General features: G+C 39.5%; 3 protein-coding genes across 6 annotated transcripts in view; 2 read left to right on the top strand and 1 right to left on the bottom strand.

Annotated features, from left to right (window-relative positions):
* Nucleotides 1–5,444, top strand: part of rgmb (repulsive guidance molecule BMP co-receptor b) — a 73,007-nt gene extending 67,563 nt beyond the window's left edge. The window contains exon 6 of the mRNA XM_077522682.1: nucleotides 2,539–5,444. Coding sequence (XP_077378808.1) covers nucleotides 2,539–3,282 — 744 coding nt within the window. The 3' untranslated portion in view covers nucleotides 3,283–5,444. The remainder of the gene's footprint in view (nucleotides 1–2,538) is intronic.
* On the bottom strand, nucleotides 5,103–7,612 carry LOC144019543 (uncharacterized). The gene is made up of 4 exons (XM_077522683.1): nucleotides 7,537–7,612; nucleotides 6,896–7,192; nucleotides 6,762–6,803; nucleotides 5,103–6,599 (listed from the first exon to the last, which is right to left on the bottom strand). Exons 1-4 carry the CDS (start codon nucleotides 7,595–7,597, stop codon nucleotides 6,490–6,492), a joined length of 510 nt encoding a protein of 169 aa, XP_077378809.1. The 5' UTR covers nucleotides 7,598–7,612; the 3' UTR covers nucleotides 5,103–6,489.
* Nucleotides 7,613–8,439: 827 nt separating this feature from the next.
* Nucleotides 8,440–16,717, top strand: erap2 (endoplasmic reticulum aminopeptidase 2). 4 transcript variants are annotated; one of them, XM_077522606.1, is made up of 22 exons: nucleotides 8,440–8,552; nucleotides 9,800–9,925; nucleotides 10,081–10,419; nucleotides 10,504–10,690; nucleotides 10,781–10,950; nucleotides 11,023–11,161; nucleotides 11,251–11,385; nucleotides 11,480–11,600; nucleotides 11,704–11,858; nucleotides 12,176–12,289; nucleotides 12,381–12,512; nucleotides 12,833–12,964; nucleotides 13,151–13,219; nucleotides 13,299–13,474; nucleotides 13,553–13,632; nucleotides 13,856–14,039; nucleotides 15,093–15,249; nucleotides 15,336–15,520; nucleotides 15,608–15,769; nucleotides 15,997–16,137; nucleotides 16,223–16,304; nucleotides 16,406–16,717. In XM_077522606.1, the coding sequence occupies exons 3-22, from the start codon at nucleotides 10,250–10,252 to the stop codon at nucleotides 16,553–16,555; spliced, it is 2,841 nt and encodes a 946-aa protein (XP_077378732.1). In that variant the 5' UTR covers nucleotides 8,440–8,552; nucleotides 9,800–9,925; nucleotides 10,081–10,249; the 3' UTR covers nucleotides 16,556–16,717. The 4 variants fall into 4 exon arrangements, with proteins under 4 accessions (XP_077378732.1, XP_077378734.1, XP_077378733.1 ...); XM_077522605.1 differs by lacking the exon at nucleotides 8,440–8,552 and adding an exon at nucleotides 8,602–8,726; XM_077522608.1 differs by lacking the exon at nucleotides 9,800–9,925 and having other exon boundaries at nucleotides 8,457–8,552.
* Nucleotides 16,718–17,130: the final 413 nt, after the last annotated feature.

The following is a 17,130-nucleotide window of genomic DNA, read 5'->3' as shown; positions in this document are numbered from 1 at the left end:
TGCTTCCACCGTCCAATGTGTGTGCGTGCACATGGGTGTGTGTGTGTTGAGTGTGTGTGCGGGGGTGCGTGTGCCAGCATGTTTGCATAGCTGCGTCAAATTGCAACTTGTTAAAAACTCATTTTGACATTTCTTAAATGTTACTCTGTGTCAATAATGCGTGTTTTGAATAGGTTTTATCTGAGCTCTGTGTGTGTGTAGCTAAAAGACCTATCTAACGTCTATATTTAAACTTATTGAAATAAACAAGTAAACATGAGTAATAATGCACAGAACTTACAGTTTTAATGCAGGTCTCTCTATGTCAGGGGTCTGCAACTTGCGGCTTTGGAGCCACATGTGGCTCTTTAGTCCCTCTTCTGTGGCTTCCTGTGGATCTCTTTAAAAATAAAAAATAAAAAAATAAAAAATTGGGAAATTAATATATTTTTACGTTAATTTTTTTTTTTTTTTAGAAAAATTATTCTTTACATGGAATAATGATTAAATAACCCACATTTTTACGTTGTTAGAAAAAGAAAGATGAAAGGTAGAAGTTTTACAAATTGCCTAAAAATGTCCAAAAACGTGACCACTTAATGTCCAAAAGGAAGAGGAACAGCAGAAAATTACCATAAAAATGTCCATATATTGCCAAAAATGTCAGAGAATTTAAAAAAAAAAAAAAAAAAAAAAAAAAAAGAGCAGAAAAGAAAATGTAAAAAAAAAAAAAAAAAAGTAACCATAAAATGTCCAAAACCATTAAAATGTCCAAATGTCCAAAATGGAATTGTCAAAAAAATTAAAAGTCAGTTTTTAATTTTTTTTATTTTTAAAGGCAGAAAAGGCAATGTTCACAAAGTTATTATAAAGAGAATAATTCCCGAACATAAAATGTCCACAAATTGCCAAAAATGTCAGAACATTGATGGCACAAAAGGCAGAAAAATGTAAAAATATTATTATTATTTTTTTTTAAAAGTCATAAAATCTCCCCCAAAAAAGGAAAAAGAGGGGCAGAAAATTAACATATGTCAATAAAATTGTCAAGAATGTCAGAAATTTGACAGAAAGGCAGAAAAGTCTAAAACTGAATGAAAAATGAAGTATGAAAAAACAAAAACAGAAGACGAAAGGTACAAGAAAATGAATTGTATTCCGCATATTTTTCTATTGTGGTGCAGCTGTAATTAGCTCTTGAGCCTTCAGTACATTAAATCATTCAAACCCAAAAACATATAAATACGTTTTTTAATACTTTGCCCTGCACTCCCAAAAACATATTTATCTTTTTTTTTTTTTTTTTTTTTTTTTTTCGATAGCGCATACAGAAGTTTTTGATGCAACTTAAGCCTGGTTCACACGGCAAGATTTTAAAATTGTCACGGGAGTTCCAGTTTTGAACGTACCGTGCGTGGTGTGCGGCCACACTGCACAATCAACACACCCTATACGAGCCGAGTTCATTCAAGAATGTGACGGGAAGTGTCGCAAACCCTCTCGAGATTAAACGTGGCTTCCAAGTCGTCAACATGAGTGGATCCTGGTTTTCAGCCGAAAAAGCGGCATAAAAAGAAAATGTGTTGTTTAAAGGAGTGTAAATTGGCACTGGCGAGACATCGCTTGCCCTCAGCTCGGTGCTGGCGGCGCGCGTTGGCGTCCCACCCGGAGACCACGTTTATTTGTGGAGAATGTGTGTGCGTGTATAAAAAATAAATAAATAATTAATTTAACAAATATAAAATAAAAAGAGTGTAATAGCGCGAGCACGGACTTTCTGCTGCGTCATGACTATTTTGATTTTGGATTCCCCACCGGCTTCCTCGCTGGCTCGCTTTCTGATTGGCTGTACGTCACCGTCAATCTGCTGCGCAGAGCGAAGTCGGGCCAAAAAATCCAACATGTTGGATATGCCCGATTTCAAGCCGGGGGTCCTTCCGAGCGCCGATATCGGGAGGCGCTGTGTGTGGTGACAAGACACACGGCAGGATTATCTGTGAAGATTATCGCTTGCGACAATTGTCGGGAGGGGAAATTCGGGGCTAAAATCGGGCCAATTCTCCTGCCGTGTGAACCAGGCTTTACATGAGTTATTAAAAAAAGGCCAGCAGGTAGCAGCAGAGTATAAGAGATCAGCCAAGGCCATGTTGCAACAAGCTCTTTTTCTCAGTGTTTTCAACAGGTTTGTGAATAATGATGAAACTTAGCTATGTTCTAATGCTAATTGCTGCAAAACAGAAACCGATACAAATATAGTTTTCCTGACGAAAGAAGAGACTAATCTTTCTTTTGGTAGGTTCCATGTTTTTATAACCAATACAACACAATATTCTGTGGGCCTTGCAAAATCAGTCAAAATCCAGTAAAACAGCCGGGAGCGAAGGGGGTTGCTTCAGTGAAAATGGCGGCGAGTGAATGAGTTAAACTGACACACTGTTTCGGTCATCACAATGTTCAATTATTTTGTGGCTTCAGACAGACCTTTTGTCATTTATTTGACCTAAAATGGCTGTTCTGACAGGAAAAGTTGCTGACCCCTGCTGCTCTATGTTCTTTTAGATCACGGTTATCTTCAAGCCCTACGAGGGTTGCACCGACCAAAGGGTCTACCAGGCCGTGACAGACAACCTCCCCGCCGCCTTCGACGATGGCACGGTGAGCAGCGGAGACCCCATCCACATCTCCACGGGGGCCGACGGTGCCACCGGGAAAGTGAGGGCCCTTTGGATCTCGGAGCGCAGCCCGGGCCACCACGTGGAACTGCACGCGGGCTACATCGGCGTCACGGTCATCGTCCGACAGCTCGGTCGCTATCTGACCTTGGCGGTGCGCATCCCCGAGGAGCTGGCTCAGGCCTATGACGCCACCCAGGACCTGCAGCTGTGCCTGAACGGCTGCCCCAGAGTTGAGCGCATTGACCAGAGCGGCCACTTGCCCCTGTCGCCGCCTTCGGTCGGCCCTCAGCTCCAGCATCTGCACAAGCCCAGATTCTCGTCACAGGTACAGTTGCAGCCCTACAGTGACAGGCAGGTGTTCAGCGTGCAGGGTGCTAAGGAACGCTGCCGGGAACAACTGGAGGTGCGTGACATTTATTTCCACTCTTGTGTGTTTGACCTCCTTACCACTGGGGACGCTAACTTCACCGTGGCGGCATACAGCGCCCAGAAAGATATGGAGAGTCTTCACCCGCACAGAGACAGATGGAGGATCTACCCCCGAGGCTCCGCCCCCTCCACCTTGAACCCCCAACCATTGCTACTCCTCCTCACCCTGCTTCTGCTTTGTACACGCCACTTTGTGTAAAAGTGATGCATGTTCATGAAGTGCACTAGAGAGCGTTTTTGTCTGAGCACTGGTACTGGTTCCTCTCTCAACAGGAAGTTTTTATTTTAGGTGACACATATCTAATAGCGGTTTCACTTTCATGCTTTCTTCATCTTTGGATCCGACTAAAATTTTGCTCTGTAAGTGATAAGTGATGCATTCATTACCCAATGTGTAAATAATGTTTTGGTCTTTCTAGCACAGCGTAATAGTATAGCGTTTATTTTTATTTTTGTTATTGTGATTGTTCATACCTCACCCGGGATTTACATCGGATGCAGTTGCGGTGCGGTTGCAGTGCGTTCCCTTAGATTCCATTCATTCGAATGGTGCAGTTTACACCGCTTGCGTGTGTGTTGCGTGTCGACTGCGTCTCAGCTGCGGCGTAGGATAGACCTATTTTCTATTTTTGCCGGACGCCGCAGCGGTAGGCCTCCGGCAAATGGCAAGCTAGCACAAAACACATCGAGCGGGACAGGAAGACCGACGCAGTTTCAAAATAAATTTCCGGATACCTTTCAAGATAAAACACTCGCCAGCTCCTATTTCGCAAGCATGTTAGCAAAACGTGATGTGGGCGTAGACGGGCCTGGAGTTAACGTGCGAGGTGCTCATTCACGGTTTAGACACCAGCGAACATGGACGAGGAGAGGTTTATATTGGAGGTAGAAAGCCACAAAATAATAAAAGTCCACCTCTCTTTCTGCGTCTCTGTTGAGCACAGACTTTCTGTGTGTTTGTCGTTGTTTTTAATGCCACATGATCGCGTGCGGTCACGCGAGACACGGCGGGAAGTGGTCGGCGACGGAGCTGCCGGACCGCAGCTGTGCGGATTGGCCAAAAAATTGACGCGTCCGGAGCACGCAGTCAAGACGCACCGCACCGCAGCCGCACCGCACACGCAACTGGTGTAAATCCCGGGTCAGACAGAGGATGTTTGTCTTCATAGAAGCACTTTATTTTGATTATTATTTTTATTTTTTTGCTTGTTTAATTCCACATCAGTGTTTCTTACTCAATCTAAAGTTAGAATTTTTTATGAAAATACATCAATCTCAAACAAGCTAATTGTACTCAGTATAATGGTTTAAGTATAATGTGAGTTATCATTTGAAAAAAAAAAAAACATTTGTAAGGACATGTTTTCTTCTTCAGTCCTGATTTCAATGCGTGCGTGTCAGTGTTTTCGATCCAATTGCCGACTTGCCTGGATGTGTTTCTAGTTCCTTTGGGAGTCATTTTAGAGCGTTCCCACCCCTTTGCCAATAGGCTGCAACTACAGTACCTGTATATGGACCCACATTTGTTACGCTCTGTACTTTTTGTGTTTATTTCAGCCAAAGACAAAGGCCATTTTTCTGTGGAAAGGACGCAAGTCACTGTCAAACCAGCATCTTCCCCGTCTCCTGTTTTTAATGCGCTACTTTAAATTAACAGGTTGATTGTTGCTGGGATCTTGAGTGAAGTACTGAACATTGGACTGATCTCTGCAAATAAGCGTTTCACCACAATGTCTGTTATTAGATATTTCAGAAGTTGTGGGAAATGTTTTTGTTTTTTAACAGCTGATAGAAATGAGTAAACTATGAGCCATGAAGTCATGAAATTCTCTGTAATTGTTTGTTTAGCCATAAGCTTTAGCTATTTTTTATTTTTTTGCAATTGTGTTCACGTTTATCTTGTGTGAATGTTTTGTGAAGCAAGGTTGGCATACTTAACTTATTTAAGAACTGTAGATTCCTGTATAGATACTTGCCATGTGAATAATTTAAAAATTGTAATTTGTGATTGTGCTGTCACCCAGTGGTGCTCTGTTGCTATGTCAGTGTGTTTATTCAAGGCACTTAAAAACATGGAGCAAAGAAACGTACACAAGTGTTTTATTTCAACAAAAAAAATAAAGTCAAAACAGTTATTAACGTCACCATTTAAAACAACTTTCCAAACTATGAGATGGGAAAGAACATTGGGATGACACTCTTAGAGTGCACTAACGTCTGTCTGAGGTTAGCAAGTCCTGATAAGATGTGAGGTTTGGCGTTGACACAACCTCAACCGACAACTACACCTGGGATGCAAACATTTCAAAACAACACATTGCTGTAGAGACTTGCCTCCCTTTTCACACTGCTTGTTCATACATTTCTTAATTCCAAAATCGCAAAAGATTTCGAGTGCATATTTCAGAGGAAAAAAAAGTCTCATCTGAAAATGAAAAACATTAAGCGTTAAAGAATGTACATTTGATTAAATTATAATTGATTAATTAATTAAGATAATAAAATGTAATTTTGCATGAATTTGCATGTTCTCCCCGTGCCTAGCGTGAGTCTTCTCCGGGTACTCCGGTCTCCTCCCACATTCCAAAGACATGCATGGCAGGTTAATTGGGCGCTCCGAATTGTCCCTAGGTGTGCTTGTGAGAGTGGATGGTTGTTCGTCTCTGTGTGCCGTGCGATTGGTTGACAACCAGTCCAGGGTGTACCCCACCTACTGCCCAAAGCCAACTGAGATAGGCTCCAGCACCCCCCACAACCCTTGTGAGGAATAAGCGGTCAAGAAAATGGATGGATGGAAAATATAATAATTACATAATAATTTTATAAATTGTACTTTGTTAATGGTTGCTATGACGATCCACACATAATCTAATTTTGGAATAAATGTGGATGTCAATATACTATTAGAACTGTACAGAAGAAAAATAAATACACAAGCAGGTTCCAAAGAGACAACTCGGTATCAAAATATGGAGGACCAAAACTGGCAAAATTCAAATTAAATAAATGACTAAATAAATGACTAAAAGTGAAAATAAGAACGGATATAAAAAAAATATATAATTCAAAAATATCCCCCCAAAAATATATGAAAACATACACACACACACACACACATATATTTAATTTTTGAATTATATTTTTTTTATATGTTTTATTTTCACTTTTAGTCATTATTTATTTATTTATTTATTTATATAGTCATTTATTTTTAATTTTGGCAGTTTTTTGTCCTCCATATCATCAACATCCCTAAAAATTTGGCTTAAAATGGCATGTTTTCCAGTATTAAAAAAATAAATAAATAAAAATATCCCAAACTAAAAGTCATGTGTTGTACAGCAAGACTATTAAGGTTACCACCCCAAGACTTTATACCACTAAAAGTAGGTACATGTTAAGTCTCTTACCACTTTATAACAGCATACATTGTTACCACAGAGTTTAAAACAAGAATCTTCAAAAGCAGCAGCTTAATGATGAAGACGATTACTGTGTTTGTCCACTTTGCAACATCTGGAGATGAAATCACACAGAATATCCACCCTGTCTTTTTGAATACTAATAATAAATACAATGTAAGATAAACAATATTTAAAAAAAAAAAAAGATTTTAAAATTATGTCAGGCAGACTGGTGGTAGCCTACAGATAAAAACAACAATTAACATTAACATACCTTTACTCTCATCATTTTCAATACAGATGTTGTCTTGGGCATCTGGAGAGATAACAAATAATTAGCATAATGTAAAATATTTGTGATAGGTAGAAATAACTAAGACTAATAACTAACTAACTAAATTGTGAAACCTGTGACGGTGCTGTGGTGTCTCTTGCTCACTCTGGGATGTCGACTCACAGAGCAGCTGTATGACGTCCACTCTTTGGTGGCCACTGTGATTCCTGCCACGGCGCTGCGGTCGAGATGCTTGCTTGAAAAGCGGACGAGCCCGCTGGAGGTGCGGCCTTCTGATGGCGACCTCCAGCTGACCTCCAGGCGCCCTCTCCTTAAGTTCCTTACCATGCAAAACAGCAGCGTCCAGCCGAGTCTCTCCCCCGACAGGTGAACAGGGGGAGCCAGTGATGCCAACATGTCACATTTAACTCCTTATAAGAGGGGAAAAAATAGGAGAAAATGTGTTTATGTTTTGTGTGCGTAATCTGTTTCTCTCCATCTTGTGACTTCAATTGCCAATTAATGACAGCTACAACAATAATAACATAATATAACATAATAATGCCATTTTATAATGCAATTAAATGTTTATGATCATTATTGTATGATCTAGTTAAAGTTAATTTACTATTTAAGTACTGGAATGTAAATAAAACAGAATACGTAGAAACAACATAGCTATTCTTTAAAAAAAAAAAAAATCTTTATTTTGCATGTGTACATTATTATTTGTTGTATTTTAAAATCAATGTAGGAATGTAGAAACTAGTCTCACCTGTTAGTAAACTGAAGAAAATAAGATAAATTAGTGTCCTGTGTCTGTGTGGTTGTCCCATGTCTTCGTTGGACTGTTTACTCGATGTACTGTGCGCGTGCGCATTAATCTACTGGAGGCGTGGTCGTACTTGCGTCACGGCTTTTCGGATGTGCACGTTTTTTTTGTTTTTTTTTGTTTTTACATTTCTTTATTCGTTTAACTTCAAGTGAACAATATAGCATAACATAGTACATTGTGAAACATATAGATGAACAATCAAGTTTAGAAATCCAAAAAAATAACACAAAATATAAACAAACTTAAAATAAAGCAAAAAAAAAAGAAAGAGAAGAGAGAGAGAAAAAAAGGGAGAGGGGTGGTTAGGGGATATCAGCAAGGTTAAATTCTTCTACCAAATTATATAACCTTCACTGCAATTTTTTCTTCATATATTTCAGGGATGAAAAATAATAACACAATTCTTTGTGAAAAACATTGAAGTTTGGTTTACATTTCAAGAATCTATTTTTATGTACAAAAATTTACCAAGAATTATGACCAGGTCATCGGATGAGTCCATACAAAACATTTTCTTTTGTCAAAAAAGAAAGGTTGGGCAGTTTAGGAAATAACCAATCATACAAATCTTCCCAGAAGGCTTTAATTAACCACGATACAATCATAAAATAATTGTTCAGTTGTTTCAATGTCTCCATCACAAAATAAACAGTTGTTTGGTCCAAATTGAAGTGTTTACTTAAGAACTCAGAAGATGGGTACACTTTATTAAGAATTTTGTAATGAATTTCATCGCTTTTGGGTGAATGGGAAATTTAAAATATTGGGATCGTAAAATTCCAACTCGGATGTGCACATGTGCATTGGTTGAATGCCATTTCTCAGTAGCAGTGCATTATGGGTTGTTGACTCCTGTTGTGACTTTCCATTTACAACGGACCCTCCTTCAGCCACACATAAGAATTGATAGGGGCACACACCTGCCCAAACACCTGCCCAAGAGCGTTATATTTGAGGTAAGAAACGCACTTTATTTATAATAACTTTCCATCACACAAACATTCCCTTTTCCTGCACTTGTGTGCCTCCAAGTGGCGGGTTTAGTTACTGTAGTGGGAGTGGTGCTCAAAGAGAAAGTGAAAGTTTCCAGTCGTGGCACAAGGTTGGACTACTGAAGCTAACTGATCAAGGTAAAACTTTCTTGATTTTGCCGCTATTATTGTAATTCCTTACAGTTTGCTGGGAGTGTTTTGAGAGGGATGTTGACTAGCATGCAATATCAGCATTAGAGGTGCCTCTCTGTGCTCCTGCAGCTGTTGTCACGTCACACTTTTAGCTGTGGCCTGATCCTCGTTTGTCCACACTTCTCTGTTGTGTGTATGCCACAGTGTCGCGCGAATTAGATTGCTTAACTATCTTATTTCTTTTTAACTATGTTGCTCTGTATACTTTTTGTTCGGGTCTTATATTTCCTGATCACAATTTCCTTGTACTCTTGATATTTGCAAGCCATGTCCTTGTGCGCCAGTTTTAATCCGCCTGCCCTTGTGGTCTACCTGCAATGGCTCATCCATCCATCCATCCATTTTCTTGATCGCTTATTCCTCACAAGGGTCGCGGGGGGGTGCTGGCGCCTATCTCAGCTAGCTCTGGGCAGTAGGTGGGGGACACCCTGGACTGGTTGCCAGCCAATGGCTCATGTATCATAAACCTGAGTATATTTAGAGTCGCTCTCTATTCAGGCTTCATCAGGTCCTTGCTGTTGGCATTGTTACTTGTTCTGTCTGAATAATCATTATCACGGTTGTGCTTGCTCCTGTGTGTTTGGGGTTTTGTTTTTGGCATTCTCAGTTTCTGTCACCATTTATAGCAGCAAGCTTGACAGCACAGCACATTTTCAGTGTCAAACACTGTGGCATAAATCCTGCCAGATTTTTGTCATTTTTATAAATTCACCCAAGAAATACCTTTTTGACGTAACTTGAACTCTGGAACTTTTTTTTTTTTTTTTTTTTTTCAAATGTTGCATGATTTTACTGCTGTTCTTGTCTGTGGGCACATTTTCTATAGCCTGGTCTTTATTAATGTCACCAGTGAGCTGAAGCCTATCCTCCCAACTGACTTTGTCTGACCTCAGCCGATATTCAAACCCAGTAAATCATAACTGTGAGGCAAATGTGCTAACTAGTCCGTCATTGAGCACATTATCACCTACAGTACTTATTTAGTGGTTGTCTCACTATTCCAAAAACATGCATGCTAGGGTCAACCAGGTTCAGAAAACAGGTGAGCTGTGATTGGTCACTACCAGAGCCCTGAGCAACTGTGATGTCATCTTCAGTCAACAGCAAGTGACAAAATGGCGGCCCCCTTGAGATGGATAAAACAGGTTACTGTATACTCATTACTAAACCCTGTAACACATACACATCCAGGAATAAAATTGAAGGAAGATTTGAGACAATGTTTAGCTTCTTCAGGATTCTTGGTAGTTAAACATGAATAGACAAGAACACTATATAATCATCTTAATTCTTTTTTTAGGTTTAGGGAGCAAAGAGAAGGAAAAGTGTGGCCAGCCTGTACATATTGGCAGTGGACACGTCACCTTTCCAGGCATTAAAAAAAAAAAAAAAGGGATTTGACAGCTTGCTTTCATCCGTGCTGCTGCTTGGACTTGGTGTTTTGTTCAATCAAGGACATTTCATCCAAAATGTTCTTGGTGAGGCTGTTAGTGCTGTTTATTCTCCATTCATGTGTGGTTGGAATGCAGCCCACCCAAATTTCACAGCAGGCATCAAGCCCTCCTCATCCTACCGGAGAACAAACTCCTTTCGAGACAGACAATCTGTCCTTCCCTTGGAGCCGCCTTCGCCTGCCAAGGTAATCTCCCTGATGTCTTTTACTGGAAAATTCAAATATTGACAAAGAAAACTGTACTAATTTATTGTCGTTTTTTCTTCTTAGGTATATAATTCCTCTTCACTACCACATCTTGGTGCACCCCAACCTCACTAGTCTCCATTTCACCGGCTCAGTCACGATCCAAATTGACGTCCAGAACAATACCAATTGGGTTGTTTTACACAGCAAGGGTCTGCAGATCTCCAAGGCAACCATTTTGGACAAGAACCTTGCTCATCTGTCTGACCAGGTAGTCGTTAAAACAAAGCAGCCAGATTTAGCACATTGATACTGATCTGGGTGACCAACTTCATGTTCAACCTTCAACCTCATGTTCTAGGTTCTACCTTGTCTTCATAACCCTGCCCATGAGCAGATTGGCATCTTTTCTCCCAGGGTGCTCATTAGTGGGCAAAAGTACTTCCTATATATTGAGTTTGGGGCGGAGTTGGCAGAGGGCTTCCGGGGTTTCTATAAAAGCATCTACACAACCAGTTCAAGAGAGATCAGGTAAAGATTTTTTATTTTTTTTTTAAATATTATTATCATATGTATAATAAAATCATTCATGGCTCCTTTTAGAACCTTAGCTTCCACTCACTTTGAGCCAACCAGTGCACGCATGGCATTCCCTTGTTTTGATGAGCCAAGCTTTAAAGCCAACTTCTCAGTGAGGATCAGACGCAGCTCTGAGTACATTTCTTTGTCCAATATGCCAATAGTAAGTAATAAGTATAGTGGTTGTTGATTCTTGATCTGGTCTTTTACATTAGAGAAAATGGCAAAAAAAATTGTGCCCACTTGTTTCAGGTTAAATCAGTGGAAGTGGAAAATGGCTTGCTGGAGGACCAGTATGCTGCAAGTGTCAAGATGAGCACATACCTTGTAGCTTTTGTCATTTGTGATTTTAAATCGGTTACTGCATCAACATCATCTGGAGTGCAGGTATGGCCATTGAGGAAAGTGTGTTCTTTATTTATGAAAAACATAATAATTAAATGAAGGCTTTGTCCCCTCATGTACTGCAACATGGTGATAGGTGTCCATCTATGCTGATCCAGGGAAATGGTCTCAAACCCACTACGCCCTTGAAGTTGCTGTCAAAATGCTTGACTTCTACGAGGAGTATTTCAACATTCATTATCCCTTACCCAAATATGGTACAGCAAAACCTTTTTTTAAATCTTTTTTTTTTTTTTACTTTCAGTTGCTATCCATATATGTCACACGCATTATTTTACATTTTCTTCATCATCTTTCAAGATCTGATCGCCATCCCAGACTTCGAGATGGGTGCAATGGAGAACTGGGGCCTGACCACCTACAGAGAGAGCAGCCTGCTCTTCGACCCGCACATATCATCTGTATCTGATAAACTGTGGGTTACCATGGTGATTGGACATGAGCTTGCCCATCAGGTAGGAGTGGTATAGGCTTTGTTTCTGGGGACTTAACAGTTGTGCTTGAAAGTTTACATACACTTATGTAATCTTATGAGCACAACTTTAAATGTACAAAAGCTAAAGGTCGCTTAATGACACAAAAATGCTATGAATTGTCAGCAAAATTCACAAGCACATCTCTAATCATGTCAACTTCAACCTATAATAATAGCAAAACCATTCCCAGAGTATTTTGGTTTTTATGGGCATTAAGCCATTTTCTCACCATACAGTATGCTCATAAGTGTTCCTGTTTATGTGTTCCTAAATATATTTTAAAATAATTCTTGCAGTGGTTTGGCAACTTGGTGACGATGAAATGGTGGAATGATATCTGGTTGAATGAAGGGTTTGCCAGATACATGGAGTACATCTCAGTCGAGGCTACCTACCCTGAATTAAAAGTGGTATGTGCTTAATTAGTATATTCAGATGATCACGTGAAGGCCACTGTGAGGAGTAATAACAGAAAATATCACAATGTCCACATTCTTACAGGAGGAATATCTGTTGCACACATGTTTTGCAGCAGTTGGTCATGATTCGTTGAATTCTTCTCGGCCAATAACAAGTCCAGCTGAGAACCCCACTCACATCAGTGAGATGTTTGACACCATCTCCTATGACAAAGTATGTTTTTTGTCTTGATATTTTACCCATATTTTTCCAGAAAATTGTTGTCAAATTCTAAATATTAAAGCATTGGAAATATTCAACCTTAGAGGTTTTACTGTATTTGGGAATTGCTATGCTCTATTGATTTATTTTTTTGCTCTTTCAATTTAGCGACATCATGTAGCATTCACACAACAACTGTGTGTATTTGAAGCAAAACATCACAAACAGCTTGTGTAAAAAATATCCATCCATTTTTGATGTCACAGGCTTTCAGCTTGTCCCATCAAACTTGTAGAACTCCTAAAGGCTTGTTTTCCTCTCTGTACCTCTAGGGGGCATGTATCCTGCACATGCTGCGCCATTTTCTGTCAGAAGACGTGTTCCAGAGTGGGATAGTTCGATACCTCCGCAAATATAGTTACCAAAATGCACACAACCAAGATCTGTGGGACAGTCTGGCCAATGTATGAACACAAAAAGGATAAGAAACAATCACTTTGTAACAGAATAACTTTGAGAAATATGCAAATTTCAGTGTGGATTTCCTCAGTTAGCTGGCTGGCAAGCTAGCTACTAGGATAGTTAACTAGGATAGGTAGCTAGCTAGGATAGATAGACAGACTGCATTTGATTCACTCAATATTTTTCAGACTTGCTCAGAGGAAGATTTCATCTCAGGGAAGCATTGTTACACCAGAGAACAGGCCCATAAAAATTCTGTAAGTAAACTCCTGTTGAAACTGCTGACCTCCACCTGGAAAATTTTGAATAGTGCAACTTTGCCATTATTTGATTCAGTACATGTTGGCGGGCGAACACTTGGACTTGACAGCCATGATGAACACTTGGACCCTACAGAAAGGTGTCCCTCTAGTAATTGTAAAAAGGACGGGGCCTCGTCTGATGCTCAGGCAGGTCAGGTTCTTGAGGACCGAGCTGCCCTCTGACCCCCTCTGGTCCACATTGCAACAGGGGTGAGGATACAGGAAAAGCTGCTCCCTTCCGCATTCACTTTCAGGTTACATGATTTAAGAATAACTCTCCTTCTCTAGTTACTTATGGAATATACCGCTCACGTACAAGACGGATACTTCCAGCACCATCCACAGACACCTGATGACAACTCAGTCAGGTAAACAGGAAATTTTAACTTATAGCCCTCTCACACACCAAAACCCCTGTCATGTTTCGTTACCCCCTTGAGACTTAGCTGCACATTTTCATATCATTTACAATGAATGTTCTTTCACAAGTGAACATTTTTGTTCCAAACTATTCTTTGGCATGAATCCTTTCTGTTGATGTGCAGACCGCAATTTCCTTTCTACTCTAATTATTGTCTGTGTGTCTTCCAGACATTATATACGTAGGAGAGGCGGTCAACTGGGTGAAGGTGAATGTGGACATGACTGGCTACTATGTTGTTCATTATGAGGATGGTGGATGGGAGGAGATAACAAAGCTGCTGAAAGAAAACCACACCGCCCTGAGCTACAAGGACAGGACCCATTTAATACACAATGCATTTCAACTGGTCACGTAAGACTGTATTGTTGCCTTTATATACTTACGGGATGTATGTTTTTGTGTCAATGGTAGCATACCAAGTGTTTCTGTCATGGACTGATAAAATTGCGGGAGTCCTTGGTTTGACATATTGCTGCATGCTGTTTGGATGCTATTAATGACACGCAATGAATTAGTTCATGCAGCAGTGCAGTGTAACAATATTGTTTCATGTGACACAAGAAGGTACACATGAATAAAGTATGTACAATTTGCCCAAAAGTATTTTTACAATAGCCTTTTTATTTAACCATTTATAACTGAAAAAAAATTAGTATGTCATGTGCACGTTGTATACGTGAAGAAAGGTATGCGCAGTTTCATTTTTTGGCCACAGGCAGTAGCAATTTGAAATTGAATTTTCTGTGCTCAGCAGCTTAATACGTCAATATGCTATCTAAAAGACCCTTCAATTTTAGAGTTTAGCTTTAAAAAACACCACGGTGATCTAAATTTAATTGAACCAGTTGGTGGAATCATCAACTTTGAATAACATCTAACCCTGTAACGATAAGGGAAATATTGTTATATTGTGATATTAAGCCACAATATCGTCATCGTCATGTTCACAATATTTAAAAGGAACACATCTGTTAAAAAAAAAAAAACTCAGGTTGATTTCTATTTGTGCAGTTCTAGTGGCTAGTTTGTTAGTGCAATTTAATTTTCATTAGGGGTGTTTTGGCCTTCTATGTTTAAAATCTACGCTAATTGTCAGATGAAGGGGAATCTAATTTGCTTGTGAAGCGATAAATGTGTGCTTGCATTAGCAAATAAGTGCATCAGTATTGTTATTAGAGATTGTAGGTGGTTTATAGGCATTGCTGTTATGTACACAATATTGTGCTTTTTTTAGTATGAGCTCTTTTTTTTTTTCAAAATATTGTGATCTTTTTTTTTAATATCGCCGACCCCCCCACAATATCGTGATAATTATCATATCGTGACCTTCATATCGTGATACCGTATCGTGATGTTTGGATATCGTAACATCCCTACTTCAAATATCCTTGTGTGTATTTAAAGGGCAGGCTACCTTTCACTCAACAAAGCATTCGATTTGATTGGTTATCTGCATCAGGAGACACATAGTGCACCTCTGCTCCAAATATTGGGCTACCTGAAAGCCCTTTACCATGTGATTGAGAAACGGAGTGATGTGGATCTGGTGCAAAACTTTCGGGTAAGAAGACAAAGATATATTAAGACATAGCCGAAATATGAAGCATCACTTACAGTAAGTTTGCTTCTCTGTTTACGTTGGCACAGATCTACATCCTGCAGTTTTTCCGCGGTGTCATTGACCGGCAGACATGGAGCGATGAGGGCTCTGTGTTGGCTCGGCGGCTGAGGTCAGAGGTTCTATCCTTGGCATGCCATCTGGATGACACCTCCTCCTTGGATGAGGCACACTGGCGTTTCAAAGACTGGCTTCAGTCAAACGGATCCCTCAAGTCGGTCCATCTATCAGCTTCACTTAAATTTCCATTGATACTTGATGATACCCTAATAAGCATGTCCTCTAATTGTGTTAACTGTAGACTTCCCACTGATGTGGCCCAAACTGTGTATGTAGTTGGTGCCCAGGATGATCATGGATGGGCCTCACTCTTGCACATGTACAAGACCTCAAGCTCAGCAGCTCAGAAAGACAAAATTTTGTTTGCGCTAACCAACAGCAGAGACACAAATAAATTATACAGGTACATTCACCTACTGGCTATATAATATTAAATGATTATCAATATTATTATTACGGTGATTTGCAGTTTGCAAAGGTGTGGAACTGCATGTATATTATTGGGCTGTGTACTAAATAGGCCTACCCAATCATATTTCACATCACATGGTTTATGCTGCCACCATGTGGACTTTTTTAAAAATTATGTTGTTTGATACAGAATAACTAAATGTGTGTTTGTTGTTATAGCCTGTTGGATCTGGGTCTGGAAGGTCAGGTGATACGACCCCAGGACCTGCCCGCGCTCATCATATGGGTGGCCCAAAACCCTCGAGGACACCACATCGCATGGAACTTTGTCAAGAAACACTGGAGCACACTGGTTCAGAAGTCTGTTGATTATGAGATAAATGATTGTTTTTAATTTTGGAGACGTGGTTGACATATGGTCTAATTGTCTGCTTCTCTTCTTCAGATTTCAGTTGGGCTCATCTACTATTCGACATGTCCTCATAGGTACCACAGGGCAGTTTTCATACCCAGAGGAATATACAGAGGTATATGCATCTTTATCGCATGTCTTAAATTGTATTATATGGGTAGATAGATCAACATTGATTCTTTCTTTTTTTTTTTTTTTTTTTTTTTTACCATCCAGGTGAAGATGTTCTTTGAGTCCATCAGAGAATATACATCTCAGCTCAAAAGTCCTCAACTTGCACTGGACAATGTGCAGAAAAATGTTCGCTGGATGCAGAGGAACTTGGAGACGTTAAAAAACTGTCTGAGCGAGAACAGACCCTTGTGACAGAAGAAGGACTTGTCACATTTGATTTATAATTTCATTTCTTCATTTGACAATGACAATTCATGGTGTTTTTCAAAACAGAAGATTAATTCTACAATTTGTTAGTGTATATGTTTTGGTATTTGAGTAGGTTAATGCAGAAAAAATAAATATTATTAAATTTTGTTGCTCAAGTAACATTCTTTCATAAAAAAAAGATAAAATTATTAATTAATTGTACGTGTTGTCTTGTGATACCCAGAATCTTACTTTGTGCAGTGTCAGTAAATAAATATTTTTATGTATAGACACTGATCACATGACAGGACTCACAAAGTGCATTACGCAGGTTTTTTTTTTTTTTTTTTTTTTTGCGATAAAACACTTTCTGTATTTGTTCTCAGATCCAAAGCACAGTCTAATACAAAAGTATATTGAGGGGAGGGGCTTCCCTCCTCCCCTCGTGTAAAAAAAACCGACGGATTGTACTGTATTACTTTTGCCTGTGACTTATCATACAAAACAGGCAGATAGTAGTCAAACGACATTTGATCAAATTTCAATGAGCGCAGAGCGTCATTTTGACTTATCGGAAT

This window comes from Festucalex cinctus, chromosome 5 (genome assembly GCF_051991245.1).
Source record: "Festucalex cinctus isolate MCC-2025b chromosome 5, RoL_Fcin_1.0, whole genome shotgun sequence".
Taxonomy (NCBI): domain Eukaryota; kingdom Metazoa; phylum Chordata; class Actinopteri; order Syngnathiformes; family Syngnathidae; genus Festucalex; species Festucalex cinctus.
This window is presented reverse-complemented; position numbering and strand designations above follow the sequence as displayed.

Excerpts from the sequence above, each read along its gene's own strand:
- LOC144019543 (XM_077522683.1), bottom strand. The coding sequence starts at position 7,597 with ATGGGACAACCACACAGACACAGGACACTAATTTATCTTATTTTCTTC. Across the intron at positions 6,804-6,895 it reads ACACCACAGCACCGTCACAG|ATGCCCAAGACAACATCTGT; the intron begins GTTTCACAATTT and ends TTATCTCTCCAG. Across the intron at positions 6,600-6,761 it reads TGAAAATGATGAGAGTAAAG|ATGTTGCAAAGTGGACAAAC; the intron begins GTATGTTAATGT and ends TTTCATCTCCAG.
- erap2 (XM_077522606.1), top strand. The coding sequence starts at position 10,250 with ATGTTCTTGGTGAGGCTGTTAGTGCTGTTTATTCTCCATTCATGTGTG. Across the intron at positions 15,250-15,335 it reads ATCTGGTGCAAAACTTTCGG|ATCTACATCCTGCAGTTTTT; the intron begins GTAAGAAGACAA and ends ACGTTGGCACAG. Across the intron at positions 16,138-16,222 it reads TGGAGCACACTGGTTCAGAA|ATTTCAGTTGGGCTCATCTA; the intron begins GTCTGTTGATTA and ends TCTCTTCTTCAG.